This window comes from Nerophis lumbriciformis, linkage group LG05 (genome assembly GCF_033978685.3).
Source record: "Nerophis lumbriciformis linkage group LG05, RoL_Nlum_v2.1, whole genome shotgun sequence".
In the NCBI taxonomy this organism is placed as follows: Eukaryota; Metazoa; Chordata; class Actinopteri; order Syngnathiformes; family Syngnathidae; genus Nerophis; species Nerophis lumbriciformis.
The window spans coordinates 13590665-13606660 of record NC_084552.2 but is presented as its reverse complement, the minus strand read 5'-3'; the positions used below and the strand labels follow the sequence as shown (position 1 = coordinate 13606660).

General features: G+C 36.8%; 1 protein-coding gene across 11 annotated transcripts in view; it reads right to left on the bottom strand.

The window, feature by feature from the left end:
- osbpl8 (oxysterol binding protein-like 8) overlaps positions 1–15996 on the bottom strand; it is a 1018260-nt gene that overhangs the window by 63022 nt on the left and 939242 nt on the right. For all 11 annotated transcript variants that reach the window (XM_072913149.1, XM_072913150.1, XM_061961262.2 and 8 more), the window contains 3 exons: positions 8718–8791; positions 3589–3672; positions 3361–3462 (listed from right to left, as the gene is read on the bottom strand). In XM_072913149.1, coding sequence (XP_072769250.1) covers positions 3361–3462; positions 3589–3672; positions 8718–8791 — 260 coding nt within the window. The remainder of the gene's footprint in view (positions 1–3360; positions 3463–3588; positions 3673–8717; positions 8792–15996) is intronic.

Sequence of the window (15996 nt, the reverse complement as noted above, 5' to 3'; positions counted from 1 at the left end):
AATACAAGCAAATTAGGTTGAGGATTGTTTTTGTTTTCTTTACACGTGTTAAACCAAGTGTTACTTATTTATTACTATTTTATTTTGGTGTTTCATTTATTAAAAAAATAATATTGAACGTACTTGAGTTTTATTCCTGAAATAAAATCTGCAATAGAACGTTTAGATTTGTTAATACATCAATTGAATGCAGATCATCCTTGATAGGTTTAGTGTTGACATGAATTTAGTAAAAGAGAAACATGTATAAATAAAATTTAAAAAAACTCCCAAGTCTACATACATATTCATGTAAACATATACATCATAACATCGCTACATCTTACAGTAATTATTTATCATTTATTGTATTAGACATCTTCTGGATTTAACTGACTATATATGACAATTTATCCAGAATATTATTCATTTCCACACTTCTATTGTCTGTTTCATTGTGGTGATTCTAAATGTTGTTATTATTATTTTGTAATATATGACATTCACTGTAGTCATTGTTTATTTATTTATAAAAAAGGACAGAGCATTATTGAATTATGTGAAAGCAAATCAAACACAAAGATGAAGTTAGTGTTTTGTTTGAAGAAGAACTGCACTTTTATTTTGGAGTTGTGTCTCATTCAAAATCCTGATGTTTTCCTTTCTTTCAAGCATTCTAAATCATACAATATGGCAAGTAGGAGGTGGCTAACAATGAAGCTAATGAGAGTACACTTCTGCGTCCGTAAAGTCCGCTAAAAAACATCCAAAAAACACCAACAATACTCCATTTACATGTCGTGACCTGAATATTAACAAGTATTAGCGATATTGTTATTATAAGCACTAACGCAGAGGAACTACTTTTAGAGGGCTAACTAGCTTTTGCTGCTATATTGACATATTGAGCTGCTGCATCGCCTCTGAGTTGGTGAAAGTTAATTCTAGATTACAAATCATGCCTCTCACCTGGAGAGTAGAAGGTTGTGGACATAAACCCACAAGTTGGTCAACTTTTGACATCCAACTTAGACCCGGAGATGGCCAGAAAGACACGAAAAACACTTTTGTTTTGAACCCTTAGTTAGGATTATGATGAATTGTTGATGAAAGGGTAAGATACAACCATCCCATCAGTCTTTATCCCGGTGAGAGCAGACATTGTACAGTAAGTGATTATTTGATTATGTTTGTATATCTTGTTTAGCACTTAGCAAGTAAAGCGGCATTTGTTTAGCACACAGCTTCTGAAACTTGTAGGTCATCCTTCTTATATTAATGCTCAAGAATAGACGTTTCTGGATCATCATTTGTCCCAAAGTAGTCTTTCTTGTCTCTCATCAAGTCTGCCATGATTAGTAGTCTTGTTGTCGTCGAAGGGAAAGTGAACGCTGTGATGCGTCTGTGAAATTAATGCGCCGCCGAATGCTTAAAATGATGAAAATGTGTCAATATGACATGTTATTATGAATGTTACTAGATAGATTTTGTTAACCGTTCATGTAAAGGGGAAGATATAAACATCCCGTCAGTTTTTATCCCAGTTAGGGCAGACATGGTACAGTAAGTGATTGTTTTATTATGTTTATATCTTGTTTAGCACTTAGAAATTACTGCTATACGATGCCTGGTGTTTAGCACACAGCTTCTAAAACTTGTAGATCATCCTCCTTATATTCCGGTTCAAAAATAGAAGTTTCTGGATCATCATTTGTCCCAAAGTAGTCTTTGTTGTCTCTCATCAAGTCTGCCATGATTAGTAGTCTTGTTGTTGTTGAAGGGAAAGAGAACGCTGTGATGCGTCTGTGAAATTAATACGCCGCCGTATGCTTAAAATTATGAAAATATGTCAATATTACATGTTATTATGAATGTTACTAGATACTACATATATACTTACAGTGTGTATATAAAACCTTGGAGGTCTTTTAGAGCGCTTTATAGGCGGAATAGAGCGACTCCTATTAGCTGCATTGCCAGCTGACTTTTGCTAACTTTTATCTATGATTTACAACGCCTCAAAAAATAAAAAGTAGTGTTGTCGTTGATGGGAAAGTGAACGTTGTGATACGTCTGGGAAATTAATACGCCGCCGTATGCTTAAAATGATGAAAATGTGTCAATATTACATGTTACTATGAATGTTACTAGATAGATTTTGTTAACCGTTCATGTAAAGGGGAAGATATAAACATCCCGTCAGTTTTTATCCCAGTGAGAGCAGACATGGTACAGTAAGTGATTGTTTTATTATGTTTATATCTTGCTTAGCACTTTAAAAAATTACTGCTACATGACGCCCAGTGTTTAGCACACAGCTTCTAAAACTTGTAGATCATCCTCTTTATATTCCGGCTCAAAAATAGAAGTTTCTGGATCATCATTTATCCCAAAGTAGTCTTTGCTGTGTCTCATCAAGTCTGCCATGATTAGTAGTGTTGTTGTTGAAGGGAAAGAGAACGCTGTGATGCGTCTGTGAAATTAATACACCACCGTATGCTTAAAATTATGAAAATATGTCAATATTACATGTTATTATAAATGTTACTAGATACTACATATACACTTACAGTGTGTATATAAAACCTTGGAGGTTTTTTAGAGCGCTTTATAGGCGGAATAGAGCGACTCCTATTAGCTGCATTGCCAGCTGACTTTTGCTAACTTTTATTTATGATTTACAACGCATCAAAAAAATAAAAAGTACTGTTGTCGTCGAAGGGAAAGTGAACGCTGTGATGCGTCTGGGAAATTAATGCGCCGCCGTATGCTTAAAATGATGAAAATGTGTCAATATGACATGTTATTATGAATGTTACTAGATAGATTTTGTTAACCGTTCATGTAAAGGGGAAGATATAAACATCAGTTTTTATCCCAGTGAGAGCAGACATGGTACAGTAAGTGATTGTTTTATTATGTTTATATCTTGTTTAGCACTTAGAAATGACTGCTACATGATGCCTAGTATTTAGCACACAGCTTCTAAAACTTGTAGGTCATCCTCCTTATATTCCAGCTTAAGAATAGAAGTTTCTGGATCATCATTTGTCCCAAAGTAGTCCTTGTTGTCTCTCATCAAGTCTGCCATGATTAGTAGTCTTGTTGTTGTCGAAGGGAACGTGAACGCTGTGATGCATCTGTGAAATTAATACGCCGCCGTATGCTTAAAATGATGAACATATGTCAATATTACATGTTATTATGAATGTTACTAGATACTACATATATATATACTTACAGTGATGGAGGATTTTAGAGCGCTTTAAACGCGCAATAGAACGACACCACTGCTAGCGTTAATTGTTGTCTTACATAAGGATTGTGAATGATAGGTCAAATGAAAAAAAAGTGCAGTAAACAAAAAAAAGCGTTGCTCACCTTCAGCCAGTCGGCCATGACGATGACAGAAGGGTCAGTGATGGTGCTGAGCAGCTCTTTGGTTGCTCTCTTCTTCTCCTCCCTGTAGTTCTTCTTCTGCACCTGAAACAAGCGGCACATGGTCCCTCGTGTCCTGACACATGTTAGGAGCACAGGAAGTGGCGCGCCAGCAGGTGCTAAGACTTGTCCGGATCAGCAAAGTCTAATCCGGTTGAAGACTCTCCTTACCTTGAGGGACTCCTTCTTGGTGAGCTTGCCTCCGGACGTTGCTGACACATCTTTGTCCGAGCCGTTGTACAGTTTGCTCTCAGACTGCCAAGGGAAACACACTAAATTCATTAATCTGCCCTCGCTACTCCTTTCCAGCGTGCGCAGCTCGACAGATAGTTAACAGCATAAAGAAACAGAAGCTAAGTTTTGTAAATGATTGATGTTCCTTCTTTTGAATTATAATTCTTCCTCAGTTTCTTTACACGTCTTCCTTTATTTAGGTTTGTAAGACGGAGAATATAAACATTACAGAAGTATAATGTCCATTGTGTCTTTTACTTAAATAAAATAGAAGGTTTAGTGTTAATACACACAGCAAACATTGCACACATGCGGTTTAAAACACGATTAAAACTAAGCTGTAGCTTTATCGCCCTCTGCTGGTCAAATTCAGCTTTTACGTAAACAAAATAGAAGGTTTAGTGTTAATACACACAGCAAACATTGCACACATGCGGTTTAACACAATCACACGTATTCCTTTATTTAGGTTTGTAAGATGGAAAATAATACATTACATTATTCTGCCCTCGCTACTCGTTTCCAGCGTGCGCAGCCCGACAGATAGTTAACAGCATGAAGAAACAGAGGCTAAGTTTTGTTGATGATTGATGTTCCTTCTTTTGAATTATTTGTCTTTCTCAGTTTGATTTCTTTGGACGTCTTCCTTTATTTAGGTTTGTAAGATGAAAAATATAAACATAACAAAAGTATTACGTCCATTGTGTTGTTAAATAAAGACATTTTAGTGTTAATACACACAGCAAACATTGCACACATGCGGTTTGAAACACAATTAAACCTAAGGTGTAGCTTTATTGCCCTCTGCTGGTCAAATTCAGCTTTTACGTAAATAAAATAGAAGGTTTAGTGTTAATACACACAGCAAACATTGCACACATGCGGTTTAAAACACGATTAAACCTAAGGTGTAGCTTTATCGCCCTCTGCTGGTCAAATTCAGCTTTTACGTAAATAAAATAGAAGGTTTAGTGTTAATACACACAGCAAACATTGCGCACATGTGGTTTAACACAATTACACGTATTCCTATATTTAGGTTTGTAAGATGGAAAACAATAAATTAATTATTGTGCCCTCGCTACTCGTTTCCAGCGTGCGCAGCTCGACAGATAGTTAACAGCATGAAGAAACGGAAGCTAAGTTTTGTTGATGTTTGACGTTCCTTCTTTTGAATTATAATTCTTCCTCAGTTTCTTTATTATGTCTTCCTTTATTTAGGTTTGTAAGATGAAAAACATAAACATAACAAAAGTAATACGTCCGTTGTGTTGTTAACTAAATAAAATAAGAAGGTTTAGTGGTAATACACACAGCAAACATTGCACACATGTGGTTTAAAACACGATTAAACCTAAGGTGTAGCTTTATCCCCCTCTGCTGGTCAAATTCAGCTTTTACGGAAATAAAATAGAAGGTTTAGTGTTAATACACACAGCAAACATCGCACACATGCGGTTTAACACAATTACACGTATTCCTTTATTTAGGTTTGTAAGATGGAAACCAATTCATTTCATTATTCTGCCCTCGCTACTCGTTTCCAGCGTGCGCAGCCCGACAGATAGTTAACAGCATGAAGAAACAGAGGCTAAGTTTTGTTGATGATTGATGTCCTTCTTTTGAATTATAATTCTTCCTCAGTTTCTTTACACGTCTTCCTTTATTTAGGTTTGTAAGATGAAAAATATAAACATAACAAAAGTATTACGTCCATTGTGTTGTTAAATAAATACATTTTAGTGTTAATACACACAGCAAACATCGCACACATGCGGTTTAACACAATTACACGTATTCCTTTATTTAGGTTGGTAAGATGGAAAACAATAAATTTCATTATTCTGCCCTCGCTAGACAGATAGTTAACAGCATGAAGAAACAGAAGCTAAGTTTTGTTGATGATTGACGTTCCTTCTTTTGAATTATTTGTCTTTCTCAGTTTGATTTCTTTGCACGTCTTCCTTTATTTAGGTTTGTAAGATGAAAAATATAAACATAACAAAAGTATTACATCCGTTGTGTTGTTAAATAAATACAATTTAGTGTTAATACACACAGCAAACATTGCGCAATTGTGGTTTAACACACGATTAAACCTAAGGTGCAGCTTTATCGCCCTCTGCTGGTCAAATTCAGCGCTACGTGTATTTAACCAGATTTGATGGCCAGAGTTAATAGAACTGTACTCGGGGTTATCGGCGCCGATAGTATCCCCCTTTTTTTTTAACAATTGCAACCCAATTATTTTGCAGATACAAAATAAACACTTCAAATATCAGTATTTATCATTTATTTATTTATTTTGTATTAAAAAAACTATAATAAAAAAAAAAAAAAAAATAAAAAAAAAAATTGTGCTCAGGTGTGCTAAGCCACGCCCCCTTTCTCTCCTGGCGTGCAGCGCCGGTGGCCAACAGTAGGTCTCCTTTGCTCACATGCACTTGTAACAGCTGCCTTTTTTTCGGGGGGGTTGGACGGGTATTTCAGTTTTTGTCCTTCTTTCCTGGAGTCTTCCCCACCGTTTTGTGTGCTTTCGCTACTCAAAGGAGCCCCGCGTGGCGAGTTTTTAACGTTCCGTGAGTCCAATGGAAAACCACGACAGAGAAGGCTGGACGTGAGGTCGACAGAAGAATTTACGTCTTGCCAAAAAATGCAAACTGCAGAGCGTCCGAAAAGTACTCACAGAGCTTCACATGTCACATTTTGTTACGCCTTATTCTACACGTACATTCATTTTTGTCCTCAAAATTCTACACACAATACCCCATAATGACAACGTGGAAAGGTTTGGTATTGTTTTTTTAAATTCGCAAATTTATAAAAAATCTAAGTATTCACAGCCTTTTGCTCAATACTTAGTTGATGCACCTTTGGCAGCAATTCCAGCCTCAAGTCTTTTTGAACACGATGCCACACCTATCTTTGGGCACTTTCTCTCATTCCTCTTTGCAGCACCTCTCAAGTTCCATCAGGTTGGATGGGACGCGTTGGTTTCCATCCAGGATGTTTCTGTACATTGCTGCATTCATCTTTCCCTCTATCCTGACTAGTCTTAACAGTTCCTGACGCTGAAAAGCATCCCCACAGCATGATGAGCTGCCACCTCCATGCTTCACTGTAGGGATGCTATTGGCTATTTATTGGCAAATGATAACACAAAAACCTTTCTTCCACTCATGCTTAATGGTCGTGTGAAGCTATTTATTGGCAAACAACTGTGTTTACTCTTTTTAAATCAAAATGACAAAAGAAAGTACCCAAATGACCCTGATCAAAAGTTGACATACCCCAGTGACTTTGATCTGATAACATGCACAAAAGTTGACACAAACAGGTGTGAATGGCTAATCAAGGTTCCAATCCTCACCTGTGACATGTTTGTGTGTAATTAATGTGTGTGTATAAAAGGTCAGTGAGTTTCTGGGTTTCTCAGAAACCATTGCATCTTTCATCCAGTGCTGCACACATGTTTCTGGATTCTGAGTCATGGGGAAGGCAAAAGAATTGTCAAAGGATCTGCGAGAAAAGGTAATTGAACTGCATAAAACAGGAAAGGGGTATAAAAAGATATCCAAGGAATATGAGAATGCCAATCAGCAGTGTTCAAACGCTGATTAAGAAGTGGAAAATGAGGGATTCGGGTAGACCAGCAAAGATTTCAGCCTCAACTGCCAGGAAAATTGTTGGAGATGCAAAGAAAAATCCACAGCTGAAATACAGGACTCTCTAAAAAATTGTGGTGTGGCTGTTTCAAAATGCACAATAAGGAGGCACTTGAAGAAAAATGGGCTGCATGGTCGAGTGGCCAAAAAGTTCAATTTTGGTCTCATCACTCCAAATTACTTTGTTCCAGAAGTTTTGAGGCTTATCTCTGTGCTGTTTGGCGTAATGTAAGCGGGATACTTTGTGACATTTGCGCAGAAATGGCTTCCTTCTGGCGACTCGACCATGCAGCCCATTTTTCTTCAAGTGCCTCCTTATTGTGCATCTTGAAACAGCCACACCACAATTTTTCAGAGAGTCCTGTATTTCAGCTGTGGATTTTTCTTTGCATCTCCAACAATTTTCCTGGCAGTTGTGGCTGAAATCTTTGCTGGCATTCTCAATTCCTTGGATATATTTTTATACCCCTTTCCTGTTTTATGCAGTTCAATTACCTTTTCTCACAGATCCTTTGACAATTATTTTGCCTTCCCCATGACTCAGAATCCAGAAACGTGTGCAGCACTGGATGAAAGATGCAATGATCTGTCAGAAGCCCAGAAACTCACTGACCTTTTATACACACACATTAATTACACACAAACGTGTCACAGGTGAGGATTGGAACCTTGATTAGCCATTCAAACCTGTTTGTGTCAACTTTTGTGCATGTTATCAGATCAAAGTCACTAGGGTATGTAAACTTTTGATCAGGGTCATTTGGGTACTTTCTTTTGTCATTTTGATTTAAAAAAGTAAACACAGTTGTTTGCCAATAAATAGCTTCACACAACCATTGAGCATGAGTGGAAGAAAGGTTTTTCTCTGAAGAATGGCCAAGAAATCATAAATTCTCCCAGGGTATGTAAACTTATGAGCACGACTGTACGTAAAGAAGGTGAGGCAGCAGCTCACACATTCTCATACTTTCCGTAACATCCAGGATAAAATGTCTCAACTAAGGAGCCCAGAATTGTTTTTATGGAAATGTTGACAATATTTCAAGAAACCTTACAATGTATTAAATCCATAAAGTGTTATAAAGTGCATACAATGGAGTAGATGAGTGTAGAGAAATGTCATATTTTGAACAATTTTAATAAATTAAACACAACATCAAACATTATGTCACTACTGGTCCCGCCTTTCCTCAAAAATAATGTTCAAAAAACAACTTAAAGCCTTGTCCAGATGTTTACTGACATATAATATTCATCTTTAAATAACTCTTACTGAAAATGAATATTGGTTATCGGCCCCCTTGACTACTTATAATCGGCATCAGTATCGGCCCTGAAGCCCACATGGGGGACGTCTAATAAGTACACCTGTGCAGGTGTTACAGTAGGTGAGTCGTGTACCTTGCTTTTAGAGATGGAAATGGAGTCCTCTTTCAAAGGCAGAGACAAAAGGTCTTCTTTCCCTCTCTCGAAACCTGAGAAGAAAAAGAAAATTGTTTTCGTACATTCCTGATTTCTTTAATCAATGTGGCGTCGTTTTCATTTGATCCCTCAAATGTTGGCTTAGTACATTCATACTGACTTGGAAAGATCACTGCTAGTTCTACTACGAGCAGTCCTGCAGCCTGTGTGATGCCATGTGCGATACGAGCAGTCCTGCAGCCTGTGTGATGCCATGTGCGATGCGAGCAGTCCTGTTTTACTTGTGCAAAGCTGGACAGCCAGTTGTCATCTAAATGTCCTCCAGTAAACATGCAGTTTCTTCTATTTTAATCATTGCCAAAAGGTAAACGTGCTAGGCTAGAGGGCTACTAGGAGCTGGCAGCTACACAACAGCTAAGCACACAATAGCACACAAGCTAGACATGGATAATAAAACAATAAAAGGTGACATTTGTCAACAATAAGCAAGTATCAAATAGTTATAGTTGCATATTACTTACATATACACAATCTCCAAGGCCTATGTATACGTGTGTATATATATATATATATATATATATATATATATATATATATATATATATATATATATATATATATATATATATATATATATATATTAGAGATGCGCGGATAGGCAATTATTTCATCCGCAACCGCATCACAAAAGTCGTCAACCATCCGCCATCCACCCGAACTAACATTTAATCAAAACCGCAACCGCCCGCACCCGCCCGTTGTTATATATCTAATATAGACGATGCAAGGCATTAGTGAGGTTATAAAGCTTTTGCCTGTTAAAGAAAGGAGACTGATCCAATGCAGCAAAGACATTCAATGCCTGCCACGCTGTCACGGCCCAGACGCACACTAGTGCGCAATCATCTGGGAGCCGCGCTGAGCGCGCCGGCCTCCAAGCGCACTCGCGCCACTCAAACTGCTGCAGGCAGCTGCGTTCTATCTTGTTTTAACATCCTGTGGCACTCTTCTGGGATCACGGCGGACGAAACTGCTCATGCTCAGGATGTTTGTGGAGATTCGGGGTTTTGCACAAATGTGATGCACCATGTTAGATGTCCCGGTTTGTGACTGTCGTAGACATAAACAGCATCGCAGCTATTGCAAATCACGTAGCCAGCAATACTATCATCCTGATTTACAACCTCATAAAAACGAGTCCACGCTGAACTTTTCTGGCCTTTTTTTCCCCTGGTCTTTAGTATTCCCTTTTATAGTTTGTCGCGTACCACGTTTGCTGCCGGCGTTGCCATCTCTTTTTTTTTTCATCTTCTGTTGTGGCATATGCTGCAGGTGCCTGCTCGTTTTTCGTATGTGGGTAACAACATTTAACTATGTATATATATTTCCGAATTGGTTTAACAGCCACCCGCCTGAATCTATTTAAAATCTAATTTTTTTTTATTTCAACCGCCCGACCCGACCCGCGGATAAAATCTAATTTTTTTTTATTTCAACCGCCCGACCCGCGGATAATCCGCGGACTCCGCGGTTGTGTCCGCAAACCGCGCATCTCTAATATATATATATATATATATATATATATATATATATATATATATATATATATATATATATATATATATATATATATATATATATATTAGGGCTGCAACTAACGATTAATTTGATAATCGATTAATCTGTCGATTATTACTTCGATTAATCGATTTATCCGATTAATAATCGGATAAAAGAGACAAACTACATTTCTATCCTTTCCAGTAATTTATTGAAAAAACCCAGCAAACTGGCACCATGTCCTGGACATTGGGGATGCAGCATACAGCAATAATAACACAGAAATGTAACAGATCAGAGCTGGATCAGATATTGTACACGTTTCTGTTGTGAATAATAAATGATTCATTTTAGGCTGCCTCTGAATAATAGCATGAAATATTCCAGCACCTTCATAACATTTAGTTATACTAAAGCGTCACTCAAATCTAAATATATTTATATAGCTTTATCGGGCCCGGCTACATTGATCCATTATGAAACCAACCTGAGATATTTTTGTCCGTTACGTTTATTTCCAAATTGGTAACCGTGCGTTTTCTCTCTCAAAACGTAGTCAAATGTGCCGGAGACACATTATCAATCCCCGCGTTGCAACAAAGGCATAACGTTAACGTTACTCACAAAAAAGCTGAACTCATGAATGCCTGTTGCCACTATGGACTTAAAAAGTTACGTAGCGTGAGTTCTTCCCTTCCTCCATGGCTCCAACATGTTTCCTTTTCAGGTGCTACTGAAGCAATGTTGTACTTCCGTGCCATTTTGCAGGAAACGCTCTTCTTTGAAGTCTTTAAAGTAAAGTGTTCCCACACTTTTGACGATATATATGTATTTATATGTATATACATATATATATATATATATATATATATATATATATATATATATATATAGATCAGTGATGTGCAGTCACTAGAGGCAGGTGAGGCCCATCATGGAAAGAAAAAAAAATGTAAAAAGAAAAACAATTAATTAAATTGTTATATGTATGCAGTGATTATACTATAAAGTTATTTTCCATTTAACTTCACAAGTTTTAGATTATTTTTATTCAAAATCGCTGAATGTTCACATTTGCCGTTCAAATACTGAGAAGAGACGGTGCGGTGATCAGCAGCCAGTTGAGGCACGTCACTCAGTGCCTCAACATGGACGGACTCGGCTAACTGCTGGCCTGCTGTGCAGTGAGACAGTATTGCTATATGAATTATATTATACATTTCCATAGTTTAGTTAGCTGAGGTATATAATGTACAGTGTATTTTGTCAACAACTGTATGTGTGTAACGTATTTCTTGTGCTGAGCGATCATAAAACGGCTGCAAAAGACGCACTGGCTGAGGCTCCAGTAGCCCCGCCTCCTGCACCCCCGCCGTAGAATTGTTATATCAACTAAAGCCCACACTTAAACTTTCCACGTGCAAGATTGAATCTATTTAAAAAAGTTATTTCATAAGAAGCCAAAAAGTGCAAAAACAATAATGTTCGTGTTGGAGGAGTTGTGAATGACTGCAGGGCCACAACATTAGGTACACCTGCAGACTGCAGGTGTATCTAATTCACAACTCCTCCAACATGAACATTATTGTTTTTGCACTTTTTGGCTTCTTATTAAATAACTTTTGTAACCTATTTTTATGGGCTTTCCTATTTGTGATGTTAAGTTCCTGTTATGCGCTGTTATACAGTATATGCCTTGAGCTCTTATTTTGAAAGTGCCAAGAGCGGAAGTGATGACATGTTGTAGTGGAGCGGAGGTTTTTGAAAGAATGTAAATAAAGTGGTCCTCGTGTAAACTGGAGCCTCCGTGTTTGTTATTTTGTAGTTTCATACAGTATAGGCGACATTTATAAACCCTCGGTTACACTTTTTAAATAGATTCAATCTTGCACGTGGAAAGTTTAAGTGAGGGCTTTAGTTGATATAACACACCCGTCAGGGGGTTCATTAATCCAGCACAACAGCGGCGAATGGACTTCATTTATAAGTAAAGGTAAGACCATAATAACGTTTTTTTTTATTAAATGTGCTTTTTTGTGTGCTACAGTTTGTATGTGTAAAGTAAATGTTAAGTTAAAGTACCAATGATTGTCACACACACACTAGGTGTAATGAAATTTTTCCTCTGCATTTGACCCATCCCCTTGTTCACCCCCTGGGAGGTGAGGGGAGCAGTGGGCAGCAGCGGCACCGCGCCCGGGAATCATTTTTGGTGATTTAACCCCCAATTCCAACCCTTGATGCTGAGTGCCAAGCAGGGAAGAATGCTGGTATGAGCTTTTAAACATAACCCGTTAACTGCTGCCAATCAAATGGTGAATAAGATACTCTTTAGGGTTCATATGTTTGTAAATCTGACTGTGATGGTCAGTGCCTCACCAGCCATCAACCTCACCGCACGTCACTGACATGTATATATACTGTATTAGAGATGTCCGATAAATGCTTTAGAATGTAATATCGGAAATTATCAGTATCATTTTTTTTTTATTAAATCAACATAAAAAAACACAAGATACACATACAATTAGTGCACCAACCCAAAAAACTTCCCTCCCGCATTTACACTCATTCACACAAAAGGGTTGTTTCTTTCTGTTATTAATATTCTGGTTCCTACATTATATATCAATATATATCAATACAGTCTGCAAGGGATACAGTCCGTAAGCACACATGATTGTGCGTGCTGCTGGTCCACTAATAGTACTAACCTTTAACACTTAATTTTACTCATTTTCATTAATTACTAGTTTCTATGTAACTGTTTTTATATTGATTTACTTTCTCTTTTATTCAAGAAAATGTTTTTAATTTATTTATCTTATTCTATTCTATTTTTTTTTTTTTTAAAGGACCTTATCTTCACCATACCTGGTTGTCCAAATTAGGCATAATAATGTGTTAACTCTACAACTGTATATATCAGTATTGGTTGATATCGGTATCGGTAATTAAGGGTTTGGTCAATATCGGAATATCGGATATCGGCAAAAAGCCATTATCGGACATCCCTATACTGTATATATATATATATATATATATATATATACATACAAACAAACATATTTATACATATGTATGTATGTATATATGTATATATATATATATATATATATATATATATATATACTGTATATATATATATTGTATATAGCAACTTACAGTGGCAAGAGCCCGCTGGCACGCACACAAGATCTGCATGAAAGCAAACATGACTCATCAACATTTCCTCAGCTGGTTTGCTGGCCAACAAATTGCGAAGAGTTCGAAGCTCGACGCCAAAAATGGCGAGTGTCGCCGTGACAACACAACGCCATGATGCATTGCAGACAGCTGGAGGCTGACATCACTAAACACTCCTATTTATTGCATTACACACTAACTACTAACTAACATAACATGCAGTACTAAACACTACTATTTATTGTATTACACACTAACTACTAACTAACATACCATGAAGTACTAAACACTACTATTTATTGTATTACACACTAACTACTCCTACAAGCTCGGCTACAGGCGAGTAGGGGCGAGCAGCTACACAACAGCTAAGCACACACAATAGCACAGACATAGGTAATACAAAAATACAAGAGGACATTTGTCAATACAAACAAATTTTAAATACTTATAGTTACATATTACTTACATATACAAAGTTTCCAAGGCATACGAGAAAGTATCCAGTAACAAACGTGTCCGCATCATTCAACCTACTGCATCATCACGTTAATGTCAATAATTTCAAACCACTCCTCTTCAACTTAAAGACAGCACACGTCCATTCCAGAGGGTTAATAATAAATAGGTTAGTGTTTTTGATGCCTATCGACTATGATCCCTGCTGATATCAGATTAATACCAGTATCGGCCAATACTAAAGGCTCTAATATCGGTAGTGAGATTTTGAGTTGGACAGTACATCCGAAAAGTATTCACGGCACTTTTTTCCATTTTGCTACCTTACTGCATTAAGCCCAAATGGAATAAATTACATTTTGTCCTCAAAATTCTACACACAACACCCCGTAATGATAAATGGGAATGCGAATTTTGTAGAATTTCTTTTGCAAATATATGAAAAACAAAAAAATTAAGAAATACATAATTATTTGCCTGAGTGGCTGGACAGGACAAAAAATAAAATTAAATCAAAAAATAAAATAATTAGGTGCATCCTGCTTCAACTGACCATCCTTGAGACGTTCCGACAGATTCCATTCAGTTGGTCGGACGAGATTTAAAACAACAAAACCCAGATGCACTCTGGGTATTGTTTTCTTGTAGTAAACAGAAGTACAGGACAGTCAGGCACCACATGGACTATGCTAACGCTATAACAACGCTAACTAGTGCAGGGATGCTGATGCGGGGTTGCCACGGCAACAGCAGCGATGCTATTCGCCATCAAAGTATACACTGTACTGTTGCTTTAACGGAGATCTTCAGTGTGTGTGTGTGTGTGTGTGTTCTTGTATTTCTACCCTTCTTGAGACATCAACATTGAAAAGTATCTTCCATATGAAGAGTTGTGAACAATACGGAAAACCATTGCATCTAATAGAGAATGTCTCATTAGCACCCCTGCTGGTGACATCTATCAAAATGAGGGTGGTCGGAAAAAAAAGAGGGATTTTTCTAATTGACTGTGTGTCGCTTTTAAAAGTGCTCCCTCTCTGGCCAACATATGAAATAACAAGTGTGTGTTAGAAATTGAAGTGTGCCCCCTTTGACCAACATTAATAAAATAAATACGGACAAGCGGTAGAAAATGGATGCATGGATGTATATAGAGACATACTGTAATAAATTAAAGTAAATAATGAAGATTAAAAAACAATTATAAACAAAAAAAAATAAAAATGAAAATAAAAATTAATTAAAAGGAGTCTTTCTCACAATGTGTCGACTTTCTTCTTATAAAATTGAGAACAATTTCTCATATTCTTTCTGTTTCTGTAATATTGCAATATTTTCTCGTAAAATTATTCCTTTTTTTTAATGTAAAATTCTGACTTATCACAACATTGCCAATTTTTTTCTTGTAAAATGGTTAAATTTTTTGAGTAAAATGATGACTTTTGTCATAATTTTGCCAAGTAAAATTCCAATATTATTATAATATTACATTTTTAAATTTTCTTATAAAATTGTGACTTTTGTCGAGTAAAATTATGACTCTTTTCATAAAATTGCCAAAATGTTAAGCTTTTTCTTGTAAAACTGCGACTGTTATTGAGTAAAATTCCAACTTTTATCACAAAATTGCTCAAATGTTCCGTTTTTCTTGGAAAATGTTTGACTTGTGTTGAGTAAAATGACGACTTTTATTATAACACTGCCAAAATTATACGTTTTTCTTGTGAAATTGTGACCTTTTTCTTGTGAAATTCCAACTCATTTTTCACAACAAGCTTTTTTATATTTGCATAGTATGTATATATTATTAATGTTGTAAATACACATCTTTATATATCTAGAAAGGGTGGTCATAAAGAGGGAGGCATTTTTCAGAGGTCTCAAGACGGTAAAAAAATACAAGAACGTGTGTGTGCGTGTGTGTGTGTGTGTGTGTGTGTGTGTGTGTGTGTGTGTGTGTGTGTGTGTGTGTGTGTGTGTGTGTGTGTGTGTGTGTGTGTGTGTGTGTGTGTGTAAATGCACCATCACGCAGACAGAAAACAAACTAGTAGAT